Source organism: Pleurodeles waltl, chromosome 3_1 (assembly GCF_031143425.1).
Source record: "Pleurodeles waltl isolate 20211129_DDA chromosome 3_1, aPleWal1.hap1.20221129, whole genome shotgun sequence".
NCBI lineage: Eukaryota > Metazoa > Chordata > Amphibia > Caudata > Salamandridae > Pleurodeles > Pleurodeles waltl.
Window position 1 is genome coordinate 1,828,266,755 of NC_090440.1, and position 16,178 is coordinate 1,828,282,932.

The 16,178-nt window shown below is 43.2% G+C and overlaps 1 protein-coding gene across 3 annotated transcripts in view; it reads right to left on the reverse strand.

Moving 5' to 3' along the window:
* GLS (glutaminase) overlaps positions 1-16,178 on the reverse strand; it is a 607,111-nt gene that overhangs the window by 298,236 nt on the left and 292,697 nt on the right. For all 3 annotated transcript variants that reach the window (XM_069225886.1, XM_069225887.1, XM_069225888.1), the window contains exons 11-12: positions 10,430-10,480; positions 7,534-7,710 (exon numbers count right to left, since the gene is read on the reverse strand). In XM_069225886.1, coding sequence (XP_069081987.1) covers positions 7,534-7,710; positions 10,430-10,480 — 228 coding nt within the window. The remainder of the gene's footprint in view (positions 1-7,533; positions 7,711-10,429; positions 10,481-16,178) is intronic.

Below are 16,178 nucleotides of genomic sequence, written 5' to 3' on the forward strand. Positions count from 1 at the left end.
ACTAAAGAAAGAATCTGGGTCCTCCCCTCACATATACTTTTGTAAGACCACCAAAGGGAGGACTGTATGGCCTCTTTGCTATATAAGTACACTTGCAAATTTTCCGATTGCTGTGTGCTGGGCTTGGACCACCTTGCCAATCCGATTGGCCTGACTTTGGATGGCTTTGTGAAAGAAGCCCCATCTTCAGTAACTACCACCATGAATTTCTCCAGAGTTTTTTCTATTCATTGTTGGCCCTCAGCCATTTTAGCCACAAATGCCTCCATCTCTCCGATCCTACTTCCAACACCACTTTGTGGAGGGACAGTCAGAAAAAAGGCTTAGGAGGCTTTTCTATTTTACGTATGGTAGTTTTTAATGGCTATATTAGAGTCACATATAGACGGGTTGTTCTGTGAATATAGTAACCAGATGCTTCAACCAATAACTTCTTCCTTCCGGATAATCTGAACTCTTTCATTCTTGGGTTGTGAGATGGGATGGTAAGGTCTTCTTTTAACCCCTTGTTGTCTTCCTACTTAAGTCTGGGTAAGCAGTGCCACAGATGCCTCAAGAGACAGGAGAATATCCAGATAAGTGAAGAAACAAACAAAAATGGGATCTAATGCTTTTCACATTAAGTAGGTGCTCCCCTAGTTTCTCCCTTAAGTGTCTTAAGGACCCACCATGTGATAATGCCTCTTTCAGTTGTGTTGTGCTCCCGCCACCAATGCTCCCACCCCCATGCTCCCTTAGGGCTTGTGGATACTCACTTTCCTATTTTCATTGAGGTGTCAAGGAAGTGACTCCCCTGCTCCTTCTGCTTCAATTGGTCCTACACCTCTGGGCTTTAGGGGCTTGATAAACAGTGGGACCTTTCCCTCACATTATGACCATCACCACCAGTGCCCTTGCATCTTCTCCCCCTACCTCCTCCCTCCTCAAAGGTCCTCTTAATTCACAGGAGAGGATTTGTTTATTTTGACTCATAAACCACGTCAGGACATATGCCTTTCTTTCATTAATATTCAGCGGTTAAGCGCTGGTCCTTCAACCAGGAAGCCACAACTTTCCTCAGTTGTGGCAGGCATGTCCACAGATGTTGGAGGAAACCACCAATCTTACGACCAGCTTTCTTCGTTCTTGGTATCCTCACTTGTGACTTTCACCCAACTTTCTGTCTGCTCTTTCCAAGTTTAGAGTCCCAAGGGCGCCTCTTCACCGCCTTCTCAATTTTACGTTGTTTTTATGGTTCCTCAGCATCTCCGTCATGACTCCTGCTCTCCATTCTCTTCTTCCAGGTTTCAAATGCTACTTTTCTCCTTGTAGCTCTTCCTCTTCCCTCATGTGTTTGATAGTCCTTCGTCAGTGTTGATGATTTCTTTTGTTTACGAGTTCCCTTCTCCCCTTTTCTTAACTGTGGTCTTTCTTCTCTTTCTATGTACCTGTGACAGCAAGCAGCTGTCATCTCCAGATCTCCGCCCAGACTGCCAGGTAAGTGCGGTTTGCTGCCCCCGTCCTCATCATTGTAACATAGTTGTGATTTGTCTGTGGCATGAGAGCTGGCATGTAGCTGTATAACCAAGTTATGCCCTTCCATCAGATTTTATTAGTAAACAATGATTGTAACTGTATTTGGCCCCAGGACTCCCCCCTGCGGGCTGAGCCCACTGCCCAGTGTTGATGTTGCCTAAGAAGGAAGTTCTTTGATTGTCAGTGGTCAAAATGGTCCCAAAAAGGCTCGGAAATCAGCAATTCACTATCTTTACAAAAATCTCTCCATATCAAGGTGGATTATTCAAATTCCATGTACAGAAGCTGGGGGTCTATCATGCAGTGGGGGGAGTCCTGATTAAATGTAATGGGTGTCATTGAGGAGAGGAAAAAAGTTGCACACTTCTTGCATGCGACTTGCTGCCAGAAGTCAAAGAAAGGTAAAGAAGCCTGGAGCCTTTCGTGGGCCTGAGAGTGAGCACTTTGGGGAAGCGATGTGAATAAGCTAATGGGACAGGGGAATAGTGTTGATCTCCTTAGAGCCTGGGCTTATTGCCTAGATTAAGATTTTAATCTTGAAAAGGTCGAAGCCGGGCTGCTTGTACGTATGTCCCTTCTCGGGAAGCAGACGTCTCCCATGGTCTTGGAGCGGAATAGCATTGCATGTGCAACTCTAGGTTTTTTATTTTGCCAAACTAAAGTCAGCATTTTTCTCTGGATATGTGTTGGGGTTGAGTGACTGTTCGAAATGGGGTCTCTAGTTGGCAGAGGTATACACCCTTGTCCAAGTGGTGACCACCATCCTAGTCAGAGTAAGTCAGACACAATTCAAATTATCCTGTGCCCACCCTCTGAAAGCTTGACACTGAGCAGTCAGGCTTAACTTAGAAGGCAATGTGTAAAGTATTTGTGCAATAAATCATGCAATAACAAAGTGAAAACACCACAAAAATACACCACATAGGTTTAAAAAAATATAAGATATTTATCTGAATAAATTAAGGTCATAACGATCAAGATTTGTTAATTTTAAGAAGGGCCTCAAGTCTGTAAAAAGCAATAATTGTCTCTTGTGTGCAAAAAGTACCTGGTTTGTGTCAAAATGACACGCACGGAGACTGCAGAGGAGGAGATGAATGGAAAACGGAAGGTGTGCCTCGGATTTCTGGGCGCACACAGAGGATGTGTTGATTCTTTTCCACACGGCAAGGACTTTGAGTCAAATTTTGGCGAGCAGGCTTGAATCCTCTTTGCGATGCGGGCTCTTTTGACACCCAGGGACGATGCGTGGAAATCCTGGGCGTGCTGGACGAAGTCACAGGTGCTGCGTCAATCCAGTGGGCGATGCGGCAGAGTTTCTGTCGCATGGCAGGCGCTGCGTCAATTCCTCATGCAGGAAGTCGGGCTGGGTCATTCCAGCTCAGTGATGCGTCAATCCGGTGGGCTGTGCGTCGAAGTTCTGGTCGTAACGCTTGTGCTGCGTCAATCTCCACTCGGGGAGCCAGGCTGGGTCGTTGTGGGTCGGCAATGCAATGATTCTTTCACCGCTAGGCAGGCTGTGCATTGATTCCGGCAGGCCCTGTGCTGATTTTCACCGCACAAGGAATTTCCTTACAGAGAAGAAGTCTTTTTGGCTCTGAGACTTAAGGAACAGGAGGCAAGCTCAATCCAGGCCCTTGGAGAGCACTTCTCAGCAGAGCCAGAGGCTAGCAAGGCAGCAGGGTAACAGCAAGGCAGCAGTCCTTCACAGTAAAGCAGTCCAGGTGAGTCCTTTGGGCAGCCAGGCAGATCCTCTTGGCAGGTTGCAGGATCTGGTTCAGAGTGTCTGTCAGGGCACCCGAGTTGGTGGGGTCAGGGACCCAATATACATACCCAAAAGTGTCTTTGATGTGGGGAGACTTCAAAGAGTGGTTTTGATGTATACAAGGTCCCCTTTCAGTATGGGTCTGTCTGCCTGAGTCCCAGTATGGGGTGTGGCAGTCCTTTGTGTAAGGGCAGCACACTAGCCTATGAGATGTAAGTGTCAAGCCCCTCCACCCTTCCAGCCCACGAAGACCCATTCAGTATGCAGATGAGTGCAAGTGTGACTCAGCATCCTGTGTTTGTGGTTGTCTGGGGGAAATGTACAAGGGAGCTGTCAACAAGCCCTGCCCAGATGTGGATGGTAGTCAAGCTGTAAGGCACAGATGGATTTTAAGTGCAGAGAAAAGCTCACTTTCTTAAAGTGGCATTTCTAAAATAGTAATATAAAAGCCAACCTCACCAGTCAGCAGGATTTTGTATTACCATTCTGGCCATACTAAATATGAACTGTCTACCCCTTTCTGATCAGAATCTACCAATCAAACAGTATATGAAGGTAGCCCTAATGTTAGCCTATGAAAAGAGCAGGCCTCACAGCAGTGGAAAACGAAGTTAGGAGTTTTGCACTACTAGGACATATAAAACACACAGGTATGTGTCCTAGCTTTTACCTACACAACACCCTGCCGTATGGGTTACCTAGGGCCTACCTTAGGGAGGACTTATATTTAGAAAAATGGGAGTTTAAGGCTTGGCAAGTACTTTTAAATGCCAAGTCGAAGTTCTAGTGAAACGGCACACAAAGGCCTTGCAATGGCAGGCCCGAGACATTGTTAAGGGCTACTTATATGGGTGGTAGAACCAGTGCTGCAGGCCCACTAATAGCATTCAATCTAAAGGCCCTGGGCAAATGAAGTAGATCAAATATGCCAATTGTGTATGAACCAATGTTACCATGTTTTAAAGGAGAAAGCATATGCGCTTTAGCACTGGTTAGCAGTGGTAAAGTGCGCAGAGTCCTAAAACCAGCAAAAACAGCGTCAAAAAAGTGAAGAGAGGCAGGCAAAAAGTTAGGGGTGACCACCCTAAGGCTGTCACATCTAGCAGCGATGTAGAGTAGATGTGGAACTAAATTTATTTTTAGGTTATCTATGTACCTGAAACACAAGATCTCCAATTTGCCCCAGCAGTACATGTCCTTTAACAAAGTGCGGAGGAGGGGGGTATTACAATCCTGTAAGTCCTTGGATTTTCCTGTAATGAACACCACTGCATATTTAATGGATACTGCTGTCCAGCCAAAGTCCTTGCCTCTTACCCACTGTCCCATCTGCTGTAAAGTGCCTGCTATCCCTATGCCTTGAAACGTTGAGTAATTAATCTTAAACGCTGACAACTTCAGAGAACTGATTCAGCTCTGATTCAAAGGCCCAGATGGAGTGTTCTGGATCACTAATGATACCAAGCATATCATCCACAAAGAGTGTGAGTTTATGTTCAACATCTCCCATTCCCACTGATTTCGGGATTCTGCACAATCCTTTGAACTAGGTGCTCAATGGTAAGCACAAACATCACTGGGGACGGGGCAGCTCAGTATAGTGCCTCTGGTTACCCAGATTGACAAGATTTTGAATTTAGTGGATGGAGTATGACAGAGCTTGAATATATGTCTTCATTTTTGTCACCATGCCTACTTCTTCTAAGAGTTTAAACAGATATGGCCAAAGTATCCTACTGAAAGCCTTTTCTGCATCTAGCAAGAGAAGGACAGCAGGTTGATGAGCCTGCTCCAAATTTTTGATAAAAATCTAGTATGGTCCCCTGGATGTCGGTACAGATTGTTGCAGCCCTATCACCCTATACCTAAATGAATAGTGTTGTCAGACAAGAATAGATGCATAGAGATTTGCATGTAATTCAGTAACAGAATGTATTTTTAATAACTATTAAAATATTTGTTCAATTATTTTTCTTGATAGTCCCATTTCCAAGATGCAGTTTTTGAGTTTTCATTCTATACCATGATCTTTTACGTAGGACAGCTAGGGCCACCACAGTGAAAATAGCTTTTGGCTGCTAGTCACTGTAAGGACATGTTAACATTGCATTTTTACATGTCCTACTTGGGGGTGCAAGGCCTACATAAGGGTGACTTGATAATATTTAAAAAGGAGGTGTTGAAATCACCTGTCAAAAGGGTTTATTTTGACAGGCTGAATTTTAGTTTTTACACTGCTAAAGTCAGGCTACTCTTGTAAGCCTGACACTTTGTTCTACACTATCTCTGTAGTGGAGGGAACAATATGTGCTGCTGTACACTAGTAATATTTAACTTACAGGTATATTTTGTACCATACACTAAGGACTCATAGATAAGCTAAATATATCAATTAGCAACATGCCAAGTCGGACACATTTAAAGGGGGAGGACAGACACTTTACTACTGGTTAAATATCCGGTTCAGAAAAAAGTTAAAAATATGAGGCAACCATACAGAAAAGGTTAATTTCCTACACTAACAGTGGTCTTAAAACTGATGGAGTTTTTGGCATCACTGGAGTCCTCAACATCAGGGTCTTTGATGCCTAAAGTTGAATCGACATCAAATTTAATCTCAATGGCAATTCTAAAGGCAAAGAAGCATTCCATGATGACAAACGCTTCAATATTGATGGCAAATTGCATAATAGGGAGTACTCGGTCTGGCACAGTTCTTGTGGTCTGACTTTCTATAGGTTGGGGGGGAGGGGAGGTTCCTCTGACTTTTCAGTTATTGCTGCCTTGTTTATAAAGCTCAGGGCAGTGATCGGTCGCCAATTTGTACAGGGCTCTAAAGGCAGATGGTTAGAATAGGTTAGAATACATGAGCGTATGCTAGTGAAGTTCCCACTGAGGACAGACACTGGAAGCAAGAATGCCTGCATGTAATTAAAGCATCTTATAATGCAAGGTTTAAGTTGGTGCAATCCAATGTTCTGCATAGAATGTAGAAGCTGGAAGGAATTTACCTGGAAAAAAAAATCTGCTGCATTTCTCAGTGTCGAGAAAGGAAAGCAGGCTTTGTCTATATTATGTGGGAGTGCAAATAATAGGCAAGTATTGGGGAGAATTGAAAGCTACATTATCTCTGTTAACAGGTGGCTTGTCGAAGCTTATGATGAAGCAGAGGTTGCTAGAAGTGGTGCCTGTGTAGAAGAAGGGAAAAATGAGATAAATGTGAGATACACTGGATATTCTGATACAAGAGGTTTTGAGGAAGGTGCGGGAGAGTGGGGCTAGGAAGGAGGGAACTAGAGGCTCGGAGACAGCACTCCCCCATGATGAACATTTCAGATTGACACCGGGTGGTCGGTCAACCATTATTATTGGGAAGATCGTTGGGAACTTGGAAATGGAGGTGGATTTCACTCAGATTTGTAGTGTAGTCTGTGCCACATGGCCTCTTGGAATCTTTTCGAGAAGGTTTTTAAGCTGGCAGAAGCACCAAATTGGGAGTTTTTTTTTGTGGCTGTTGGTCTGCAAAGACTAGTGGTCAGAGTAGAGGTTGTGGCCTTGGTACTTTTGGACCTTTGGCTGATTTAACACCACTGATCACTCCATCCAAACTTTTAGACTATTGGCATTCCTGGTTCCTATTTAACGGACCAGTACCAAGTCCTAGTTCTTCCATCATATAAGTAACGTCCATAGCCCTCCTCTGTGGTATCTCTAAGAGCTTCATACTCTGTGACTCTATTATTAAACATTTATATGTGCAGCTTTGCACAACTTAACCAGGGCCTATCTTCTACCACATCCTCGCCTCGTATTCTACACTTCTCAAACTTAAATCTGTCTAAGACTTTTATAGTACCTGATGGTGCGGTAACTTCAAATGCCCACTTATGAGCTACTATAATGGGTCCCTCAGCCACATACCACAAAAATATATTTATTATTTTAAAAGTTACCTTTGGAGTTCCACACAGGAGCGGAACATCTAGGTTATGATTATCACTGAAGTTCGCGCTAGAGAAGACACAACATTTAGTGCAAATTATGCAAGTAGGCAACTACTACTGCTATTTGACTATAAATAAAGAATTGTCAAAACACAGAAATATGCTACAATTTGAACTGTTTTCTGCTGTGTGCACATTTATCAATCACAGCATTATAAAATCTAACAATAGAAATTCTGAATAAACATGGATTTGGTGCTGAGGGGTTAGTGCTCTGTGCAGTCCCTTTAAAATGGAGATATTACTTACATGAAATGCAAACTGTCCAGAAAAGTCATACATGCCACAGGAATGCATCAAGCTCAATGTGTTTCTCACAGCTTCGGGGCTTAATACTCTTTCTCCTGTGATTGGGCAAAATCCCCCGTTGGCTAGCGTGGCTGCCATCACACTGGCTGACTCACAAGTCACTTCAATTGAGCACAGCTTAAAGAAAGAAACAGAACCGACATTAACAAGAGTAATATATAAGCAGGAGTATTATTTATATATTAAAACGAAAGTGATTAGACGTTTTACTTGTTTAAGTCAAAGAAATGCTGAACACCGATATCACTTGGAATAAAATAGCTAAAAAATGGCATGGTAACATTTGCTATGCGTAGTTATTATGTATGACCCTCTTTGGACACATCCCTATGCTTCATCATCACCATCCAGTACTTGTAATGTGCACAGGGTGGGAAAAGACAGAATAACAGGACCTTACCTAACCTCAGGAGTGACTATTGAGTTAAATTATAAAGTGCAGTTGCCATGCACTGGGTGACCCCTAGGAGAGACACAATCTAATTCTATGGGCCAACTAGCAAGGCTAAAAAGTACCATTAGGCAAGGCATGGAGCAATGTTAGACCAAGAGGATAACTTGCTGTGAAAACCTTTGTTCCAGGAGGTTAAGAAGGCATTTTTTATTTTTTTTTATTTTTTATTAATCATGGGACAGGGGACAGTCTGTCATGACATCGGGCCACACCCTGTCCCCATTGGAGCTCATTGTCTTTTCTGTGCCCCTAGGGTGACAGATTAGGTGTTTAACCCCAATTTTCCCCCCGAGGGGAGAAGAGCAGAAAGCTCGTTGGGACACAAGGGATCTTTTATTAAAGGGGTGAGGTCAGTTCTTCCTGGCACTGGGCCCCAGCCTTTGGGAGGAAAATTGGAGGCTTACTTTAAATGTTACCATTACCGGGTAGAGGCGATGGTCAGAAAGCTCACTAGAAACGAAATAGATAATTACAAAATAGGAATGGGGTGGGGGCTGCCCATCCTGAAGCCCAGAAACTCTTTATGCCTATAGAAGGCAGACTGGCGGCTTTACTTCCAATTTACCTCACCGTAGAGCAGAGGACTCCAAACTTTTTAATGCCGCACCCCCGCCCCCCCCAGTTGAAAAATAGAAATCATTGGGCCCCCCCCTCAGACTTTTTCACAATTATTCTATAAAGGTGGCATTGTTTAAATATGTCTAGACCTATTTAAACATTGCAGTTAAGTACAGTTATCTTTTTTTTTAAAATGCAGTAACATGCTTCTGCTTAAAATAAAGGCCTGTTATCTGTTTAATGTTTCTTTTGACCAGAGTCTGGCGCCCCCCTGGGATCATTTGCGGCCCCCCTACGGGGGCCCGCCCCCCAGTTTGAAGACCTATGCCATAGAGGTTGGGACGAGGTGTGTGGGCTGCTGAAAGCTCTGTAGGCCATTAGTGAGGCAGTTACGAAACCAGGAATGGGTTAGTCCGGATATCGCATGACAATACCCCGATTGCCTGTGCCCCAGGCAGTTTTTAGGGTCGGGCCTGCGTTGCATGCGCTCGCGCATGCGTTTCGCAGGGAGACTCTTTTGTATTTATAAAAGGGCTCGGAGCCCTGTCAACTTCACATCAGTGTTTTTTATTGGTTGGTGGGCTTCCCTAATAAAATCTACTTGCTTTCATTAGTCGAAGACACGCATACGGCATGCCTTTTCCAGTGGCTAGCCCTCCTCCAGCGCAGCGACCAAGTACAGAAAACATGCGAGGCTCTCTGTTTTCCATCGGGCTCGTGGACTTTTTTTTCCTCTAATTTACGAGCCCGATCTCGCTTGGCAGAAGTCGAGCGCTTTACGTACTTGATTTAACTTTTTCGGATTATGTACATAAATGCACTTTTGCCCGATAGGTGAAAAGTCGGGTTAGGAGTTTACAACGTGATCAGCTCTAACATGAGCAAACGCGAGACCCGATGCATTGTAAATGCTTGTTCTGTTTTCCTACGGCAGGCAGATTGGAGGTAAACCACTAAAATGTTGCTGTGTGCATTCACAGCGAGATCACCTAAAAGAAAAAGATCTAAGAACGTATTGTTGGCCCATGCTTCCGAGAAGTAGAGAGGATTATGGTGTATGGGACAAAAGTGATGTTTCCATGGTGGGAAATGTGGTATGGGGTTTAAGTGTGAGAACACTGGACGGCACAGTCTTTTAGTTTTCAACCTGATAAGCTATTCTGTCTGATATGTGATGCGGATGAATTCAGTAAATAAGTTGAGAGAGAGGTACGTGTAAAAACTACGTTGGGGCAAATCATTTGAAGCAGCTCAAATAGCTACAAGAATATTACTCAAATGCTCTATATTTGAGGGTCCATGGTGACATTTTCCATCACATATTTTGATACTGATCCAGAGGGGTGGAGCTTGAGTTTATACTTATGTGGATTTGGGCAGAAACAAAAGTAAATAACGTACATATTTTTTGTGATTGGCTTTGGCAAAGAAGAGCTTTACATATCGCCACATGCACTAGCCAAACAGAAAGAAGACATGGACAGATGTATTGACTTTGGGAAATACTTTACAAAACAGAAATATTCACTAAAACGTAATAAACAACGGGAGGCGGGGAAGCGGACTTCAATGAAAAGAACAAACTCGCAGAGGAAAAGTAGTTCAAATATCTAGGATTCATTGTTTTAAAACACACGAGTAGTAAATATCAGAGAACTGTATGTGCAATCCTAAACAATATGATATTTTCATCAGACAATGGCGAATGATGTATCAAAACTTTTAAGAAATAGCCTGTTTTATCCACTAAACATATATAGTCGCCACACTTTGCATGCGATTGTGAAATACACTCCATAAACAAGGTACAGTTTTTGTGGTCACCTGGAAGTAGAAGTCTAACGTTGCAACCATATCGGCATTCTCCGGAAAACACTGAGAAAAAAACACAAAGACTGTTAGCCCATAAATTTCATACACAGAATAAAAGTGCGTGTTTATGGTGTACAGTTAATATCGTGCGAGTGCAATCGTTATTTTATGTGCTGATGGTTATGCCAGAACTTCTTCAGAATAACTAGTCAGAAGATTTGCAAGAATGGTTAGAAATAAATAACAAAATACCATCAGATCAAAATACTTTGTAACAGTTCGAAAAGTAACAATGTTTGGGATCTTATGATAAAGGCTAAGCAATGCTGCATGTAATTTGTTGATATTATCACAACTTCCCAATTCGGTTTTTGCATTCTGAATCATCACCCGGGGGTATATTAATTTATGCGATATACTTAAGTAACCGGGATTATCCATATAGAGGTTTGAACGGAGCATCCTAGCTACTCTGTCTGTGCCAACAAAAAGAATGTAGCAACTAAAGTGTTCTTCAGATTTTCATTATGTCCCACCGTACAGAAAATACCTTGTCCACATCATACATGGGTGTGATGGCGTCACACAGCTCTCTCCAAGTGTAGTTCTGATAAGTTTCATACCTATTTTATGGCTATTTATTTTGAATCCCTAGGCTTCTTGGTTAACTGTAACCTTATTATTTATTTAGGGAAATAATTGCATAGTTCATAACAGAACTTTCTTAAACGTGCATAACAAGGAACCAATGAACTTGTGACGTGGAGAGACAGCACCAGGTTCGAAAACTAATGCACTATATATCTTAGGTGTTCCCTGGGGATGCTATTTCGATGTAACTCGTGTTTCATGGGTTACTCAGAAGGTGTCTGAAGCTTGCCTGTTCCAAATGCACCATGTCTATGCACTTTCCAGTATGCCTCAGGAGGCAGGTAGTATTTACTGAGCGGAGAGGCTAGCTGAAGAGAACACCCTCTTCCCGAACGCCTCTATAAGTGTTGATTCCCTATCAGAAAGCATATCAAGAAATGAGTTAGGGATGAACCTACTGGTGGACGCTTGGACCAACAAGCTTTTAATTGTAGGATGTTGCATGAAGAAAGGAGGATCATTAAGGGCATGTCTGCCTCTTCTGGCAACCTGTCTGTTGACTGGTGGGCAAGAACAAGTTTTACTTCAAGTGCCCAGGAGTATTTCTATCAGGGCTTTATAAAAAAGGAGAAGTGGTTCCGTGGACGTCTGCCCAGGTTGCAGAATTTCCATCAGGACATTAGTCTTTACTACAACAAACGGCAGCTGCATGTCTAGACCTTCAACAGCCCATATGATCACCAAGCAAAATCAGCTGAATCCCCTGTAAGGGACCAGAGGTAGAAATTAACCCACTATCCAGGAAAGTGCTAGCTAGCCCAATGGTATCCTAAAAGTCCATGAAAAGACTGTCTTTATAATGTCGGGAAGCATCATCCAAGTCATTTTCATCACCATGTTGACTGTGTTCTGAGTCTGAAGCAAAAGGAATGTGACGCTCCCTAAGAAAGGCAGAGTTCTACCAAATCAGAATGAGAAAGTCTGGCTGTGCTAAAGGATGTGGCGGGCATGGCTTCAGTCACTGTCGTTCCGGGTTTGCTTCCAAGTCTGCTAAGACAATGGGCTCTTCCTCGGACGTTGGTGCACTGTTGAAGTGCCAGAGACCGGCAAGTATCGTGGTGCAATATTCAAAGTCAAGTTGGGCATCGACTATGGAATTGAGTGGGACCAAAGAGCAGAGTCAAAATGTGAGGAAGCAGTCAAGGACGGATCCACTGACAGTAGTCCACCTGAATGCCTCCTTAGATCCTTGGGGCCAGAAGGTGCGTCTAAGGGAGCTGGAAGGGTGCTAAAGATGAACAGCCTGGTTTGTTTAAAAGCCTCTACTTGTTGCAGCATCACCAATGGACTGGGGAATTTGGGCTGTATCAGAATAAGCTGTGGATTTAGTTCCTCAATAGGAGACTGGAACCGAAACGGAGACCAGAAGACACCTTAAGGTTCTTGCAGCTTCTCCTGATGAGCAGCGGGATGAAGAAGACGCAATTTTGACTTCTTGCGTTTCTCTTTGGATTTAGACTTGCCTGATGACTTGGACTGAAATGTGAAGAGGATTTTTTTTTCGGAACAGCCTTGAGAACAGAAACGTGAATGGGTCTGCTTTCTTGACATTAACCGGGACTGGCCTTTAAGTGCCTTCTGATGGTGCTCTGCAATGTAGATCTTGCCTTTGCGGTACTGGATTGTCTTGGGATTCATCTGGCCACAGTCCTTGCAAGATGGGGAGTCGTGCAAAGAACCCAGGCACCAGAAACATACCTGGTGAGACAGATCCTAGGAGGTTTAAACCTTGTAGATTTCAGAGGGTATAACCCCTTGCACACCGAGAGAAAATATTTGACAAGAACTTGTCAAAAGGATGAGAGAAAGTTTAGGGAGCAAGGTCTCCATTTCCATCCAAAGGCATGGAAAGAAAGTAACTGAAGACAGTGTGCAGGAATGGCTCATATTTTTGGCTCCAGCGTCACTTCAGGTGAGGGATGAGGTCAATGTGGAGCCACACAACCCCACCTGTTAACAAGTGCAATGCTGAGAAAAATCTCCATTTACATAGGGTTATTTTCAAGGTAAGGAGTCTGCAGTTAGAAGTATCCATCAGAACAACAATACACTCCAGGAAGGAGTGAGCACTCAACAATTTCTGTCCACGGCACCAAATCAATGGTGGAGGGTGACACAGCGGCTCCCCACAGAAGCAAATGTGGTTTCTTCATGCCACCAAGATGGGATCCATCAATGCCTCAGTGAAGGGGAGTAGTGGATCAACCTCAGGGAGTACAAGCTTCAGAATGTTCGTGAGAATAGCCTTGTTGTTCCCCACTTGCAATGGCAACTCAAGGACCTCTGCACCTTTGTGATGAACAGCAATGAATGAGGTAACTTTCAGTGAGAGGCCTATAACAATGCTCCATATCACCTCTGGGGAACTATCCAAGCCACTGGCCTTCTGCAGGCTTACATAGTCACTACTATCTATGCCAGTAGGAGGGTGAAGAGTGCCTGCCTAGCTGGTGTTGTATACGGCAAGCTAAATGATATTGGGCCCTGAATTTGGTCTCAATCTTTATCGAAAATCCACATAAGCCTCATAAAATTCTGATCATGAGGCAAGGGTCTATAAGAAGACTCTTACTCCATCAAATTTCACACTGCAAAAACTCTGTGCTTTGAATTAGGATCTGACCAAAACGGCTTTTATCTTAGGGAAATTTACAATTTTTTTCTAATAAAAAGAAATGCTGGCACCGACACAGAAGACAAGACCTTCAGTGGAGAATGATTTTGCTGGTGATGAAAAGTGTCAGTAGGATGCTGAATGTGGTCAACCTGCATTGGGGGTGGAGCCATAGGTAAAAGCCGAGGTTGAAGGCATTGAAGGCCCACAAGCAAACTGAGGGGCTATAATTTAGTAGAAAAGGGCCAGAATAATCTGGGTGACAGTCACAATCTGTGCAGGGACTGCACCAGGGGCTGGAATCTCCAGAAATGATTCAGGTGGCTGCTGGCCCGCAGATGGCACCGAACCTGGCACAGGTTAAGTATCCACCAAAACAGGCTCTGAAAACAACATCAAGGCCAGAGTCAGTGAAAGAACCAGTTTGAAGACCTACTCCTTTAGTAACAGTGACATCAAGAAGCTGAAAATTCCCTCTGTGTTTTTTTGTGCTTCTTCCTGGCCTACTAGTCTTTGGAAGAGAACAGTTAAAAGATTTGCCAGTCAAAGGTAAGCTGAAGAGGTACCTGACGTGGGAGTGGATATGGATAAATAATGGGCCTGGTCTTCAACTCAAATCCTCAGCTGAAGAGTTTCATCTTCCATTTCTTAATGGCCTTGGTCTACATGGGGCCTACTTCTCACACAACTTGGAAGTAATGTTTGAATCCCAGGCCCCAGAAACGGACGTTGTGAGGGTCTGAGAGCAACACCTGTTTGTCACAGGAGTAATATGGATTAAACCCTGTGACTGTCAGGGGAAGCATACTGTTAAAACACTTTAAAAAAATGTGTAGGGTAGTGTTTCAAAGGGAACAAATCCTAATATGTGTCGAATGGTGCAGAAAATAAGGAAATGAGGTAAGCATGCCTGCGAATACGGATCTGTGATATCATTTTGAGAATGGATGGCACAGCTGAATTGGAGGAGAATTACTCCTTATCAGCACAGGAGAGCTGCTTCAACATTCTGGATCCAGCCTGGCTCCTGGAGGAGATGTAAGAGGTGAGAAATCCGCAGGGGCTGTGTCCATCAGAAATAAGGTATGAGAAAGAGAGTGGGCGAACATTTGACTTCAAATTATTGTTTTCAGACAAGACTCTTACATCTCAGTGATGCCCCAGAATCATGCAATACTCTATCTAGTTGCAAAAATAGCTCCAATGTTTTACAAAGCCCCCCAAAAGCTCTAAACTTAACAGATCCTAAAGTACCAAACAAATATAAAAAGTCACATGATGTTACCTCCGCAAGCGATAATGAAGTGCATACCAAAAAGCCTGATGATCTAAGGCACAGTAAAGTATTGGCATCTCAAGAAGATGCGAAGAATGCCTTCAAAGGAAAATACTAATCTTTAGCCTGTCTTGCCTTTTAACTTAAAAAAAAAAAACTGAATATCTTTCTGTTTCAAAGGCATTGTGCGTTACTGAAAAGCACCAATTTTCACTTAAGATTCAAGAGAACTACATCTTACCTTAGCTTTAGTAACAAAAACGGGGATGTGATATCCACTAGAGATGTTTTTTTCCAAGTCAAGCAAAAAAAAAAAAAAAATCGCATACAATATCAGAAGGAAAATGTCTTCGTTAATTTGAAAGTGAAACACACAACTTCGGGAGGAATATGAAGGTGAGTTTAAATGAAAGTTTGTGTTCATTGTACAGCAGTTAAGGTTCTTTAGCAGATAACACATGCAAATGGCTCAGCTGGTAAAAGATACAACAGTTACTAAAGATTCAATCTTCGAAGTAACAAGTCGAACGACAAAACCTTGTCCATGAAGAAAGAATTAGGTTGAAGTTCTTAACTAGGACAAAGCACAAAACGGCTTGCTTCTACGTTCGCTGCTCCTGGAAAGCTCACTCGTTGCCTGTTTTTCAAGGTAACAGCTCCAAATTCCTGCAGGTCAAGTCTGAGAAAGCAAACAGCCGGCACACTAAAAGAAGGCGAGGGTGACAATCTACTGTCCTTCCATTGAGATTGAAGGTACTATCAAAAGGGAATCTATAATTGGTCTTCCAATTCCTGACATTTGAGAGCAGAGAACCAAAACCTATTCTGACAATGGGGATCAATCAGGAGGACCATTTATGGGTAGCACTTCTGACACTCCTAGATAAAACAGGGCTACAGGGATCGTGGAGCATTCAGCAATCGTTATCTTTAATCAAAAAAAAAAAGAAAAAAGTGTCTTGCAAGAACAACTCTCAATATTCACTCCACAGATGCCCACTGAGGACCGTCTTACTATTTTACTACTCTCGCATTTGAAGCCCACTGAAAGGAAAGCATGCTTTTTCAGTCTGTCTGCCTTGGTGCTCTTCTCACATTTTGCCATATATGTGACAGCCACAATCATACATTGGTCTTAGAGCCATGTCTCAATTGTCAGACAGAATAGCCATAACTGCGTTGTCAGTGAAGATGATAACTCTCAAGTACTAGGATTGCAT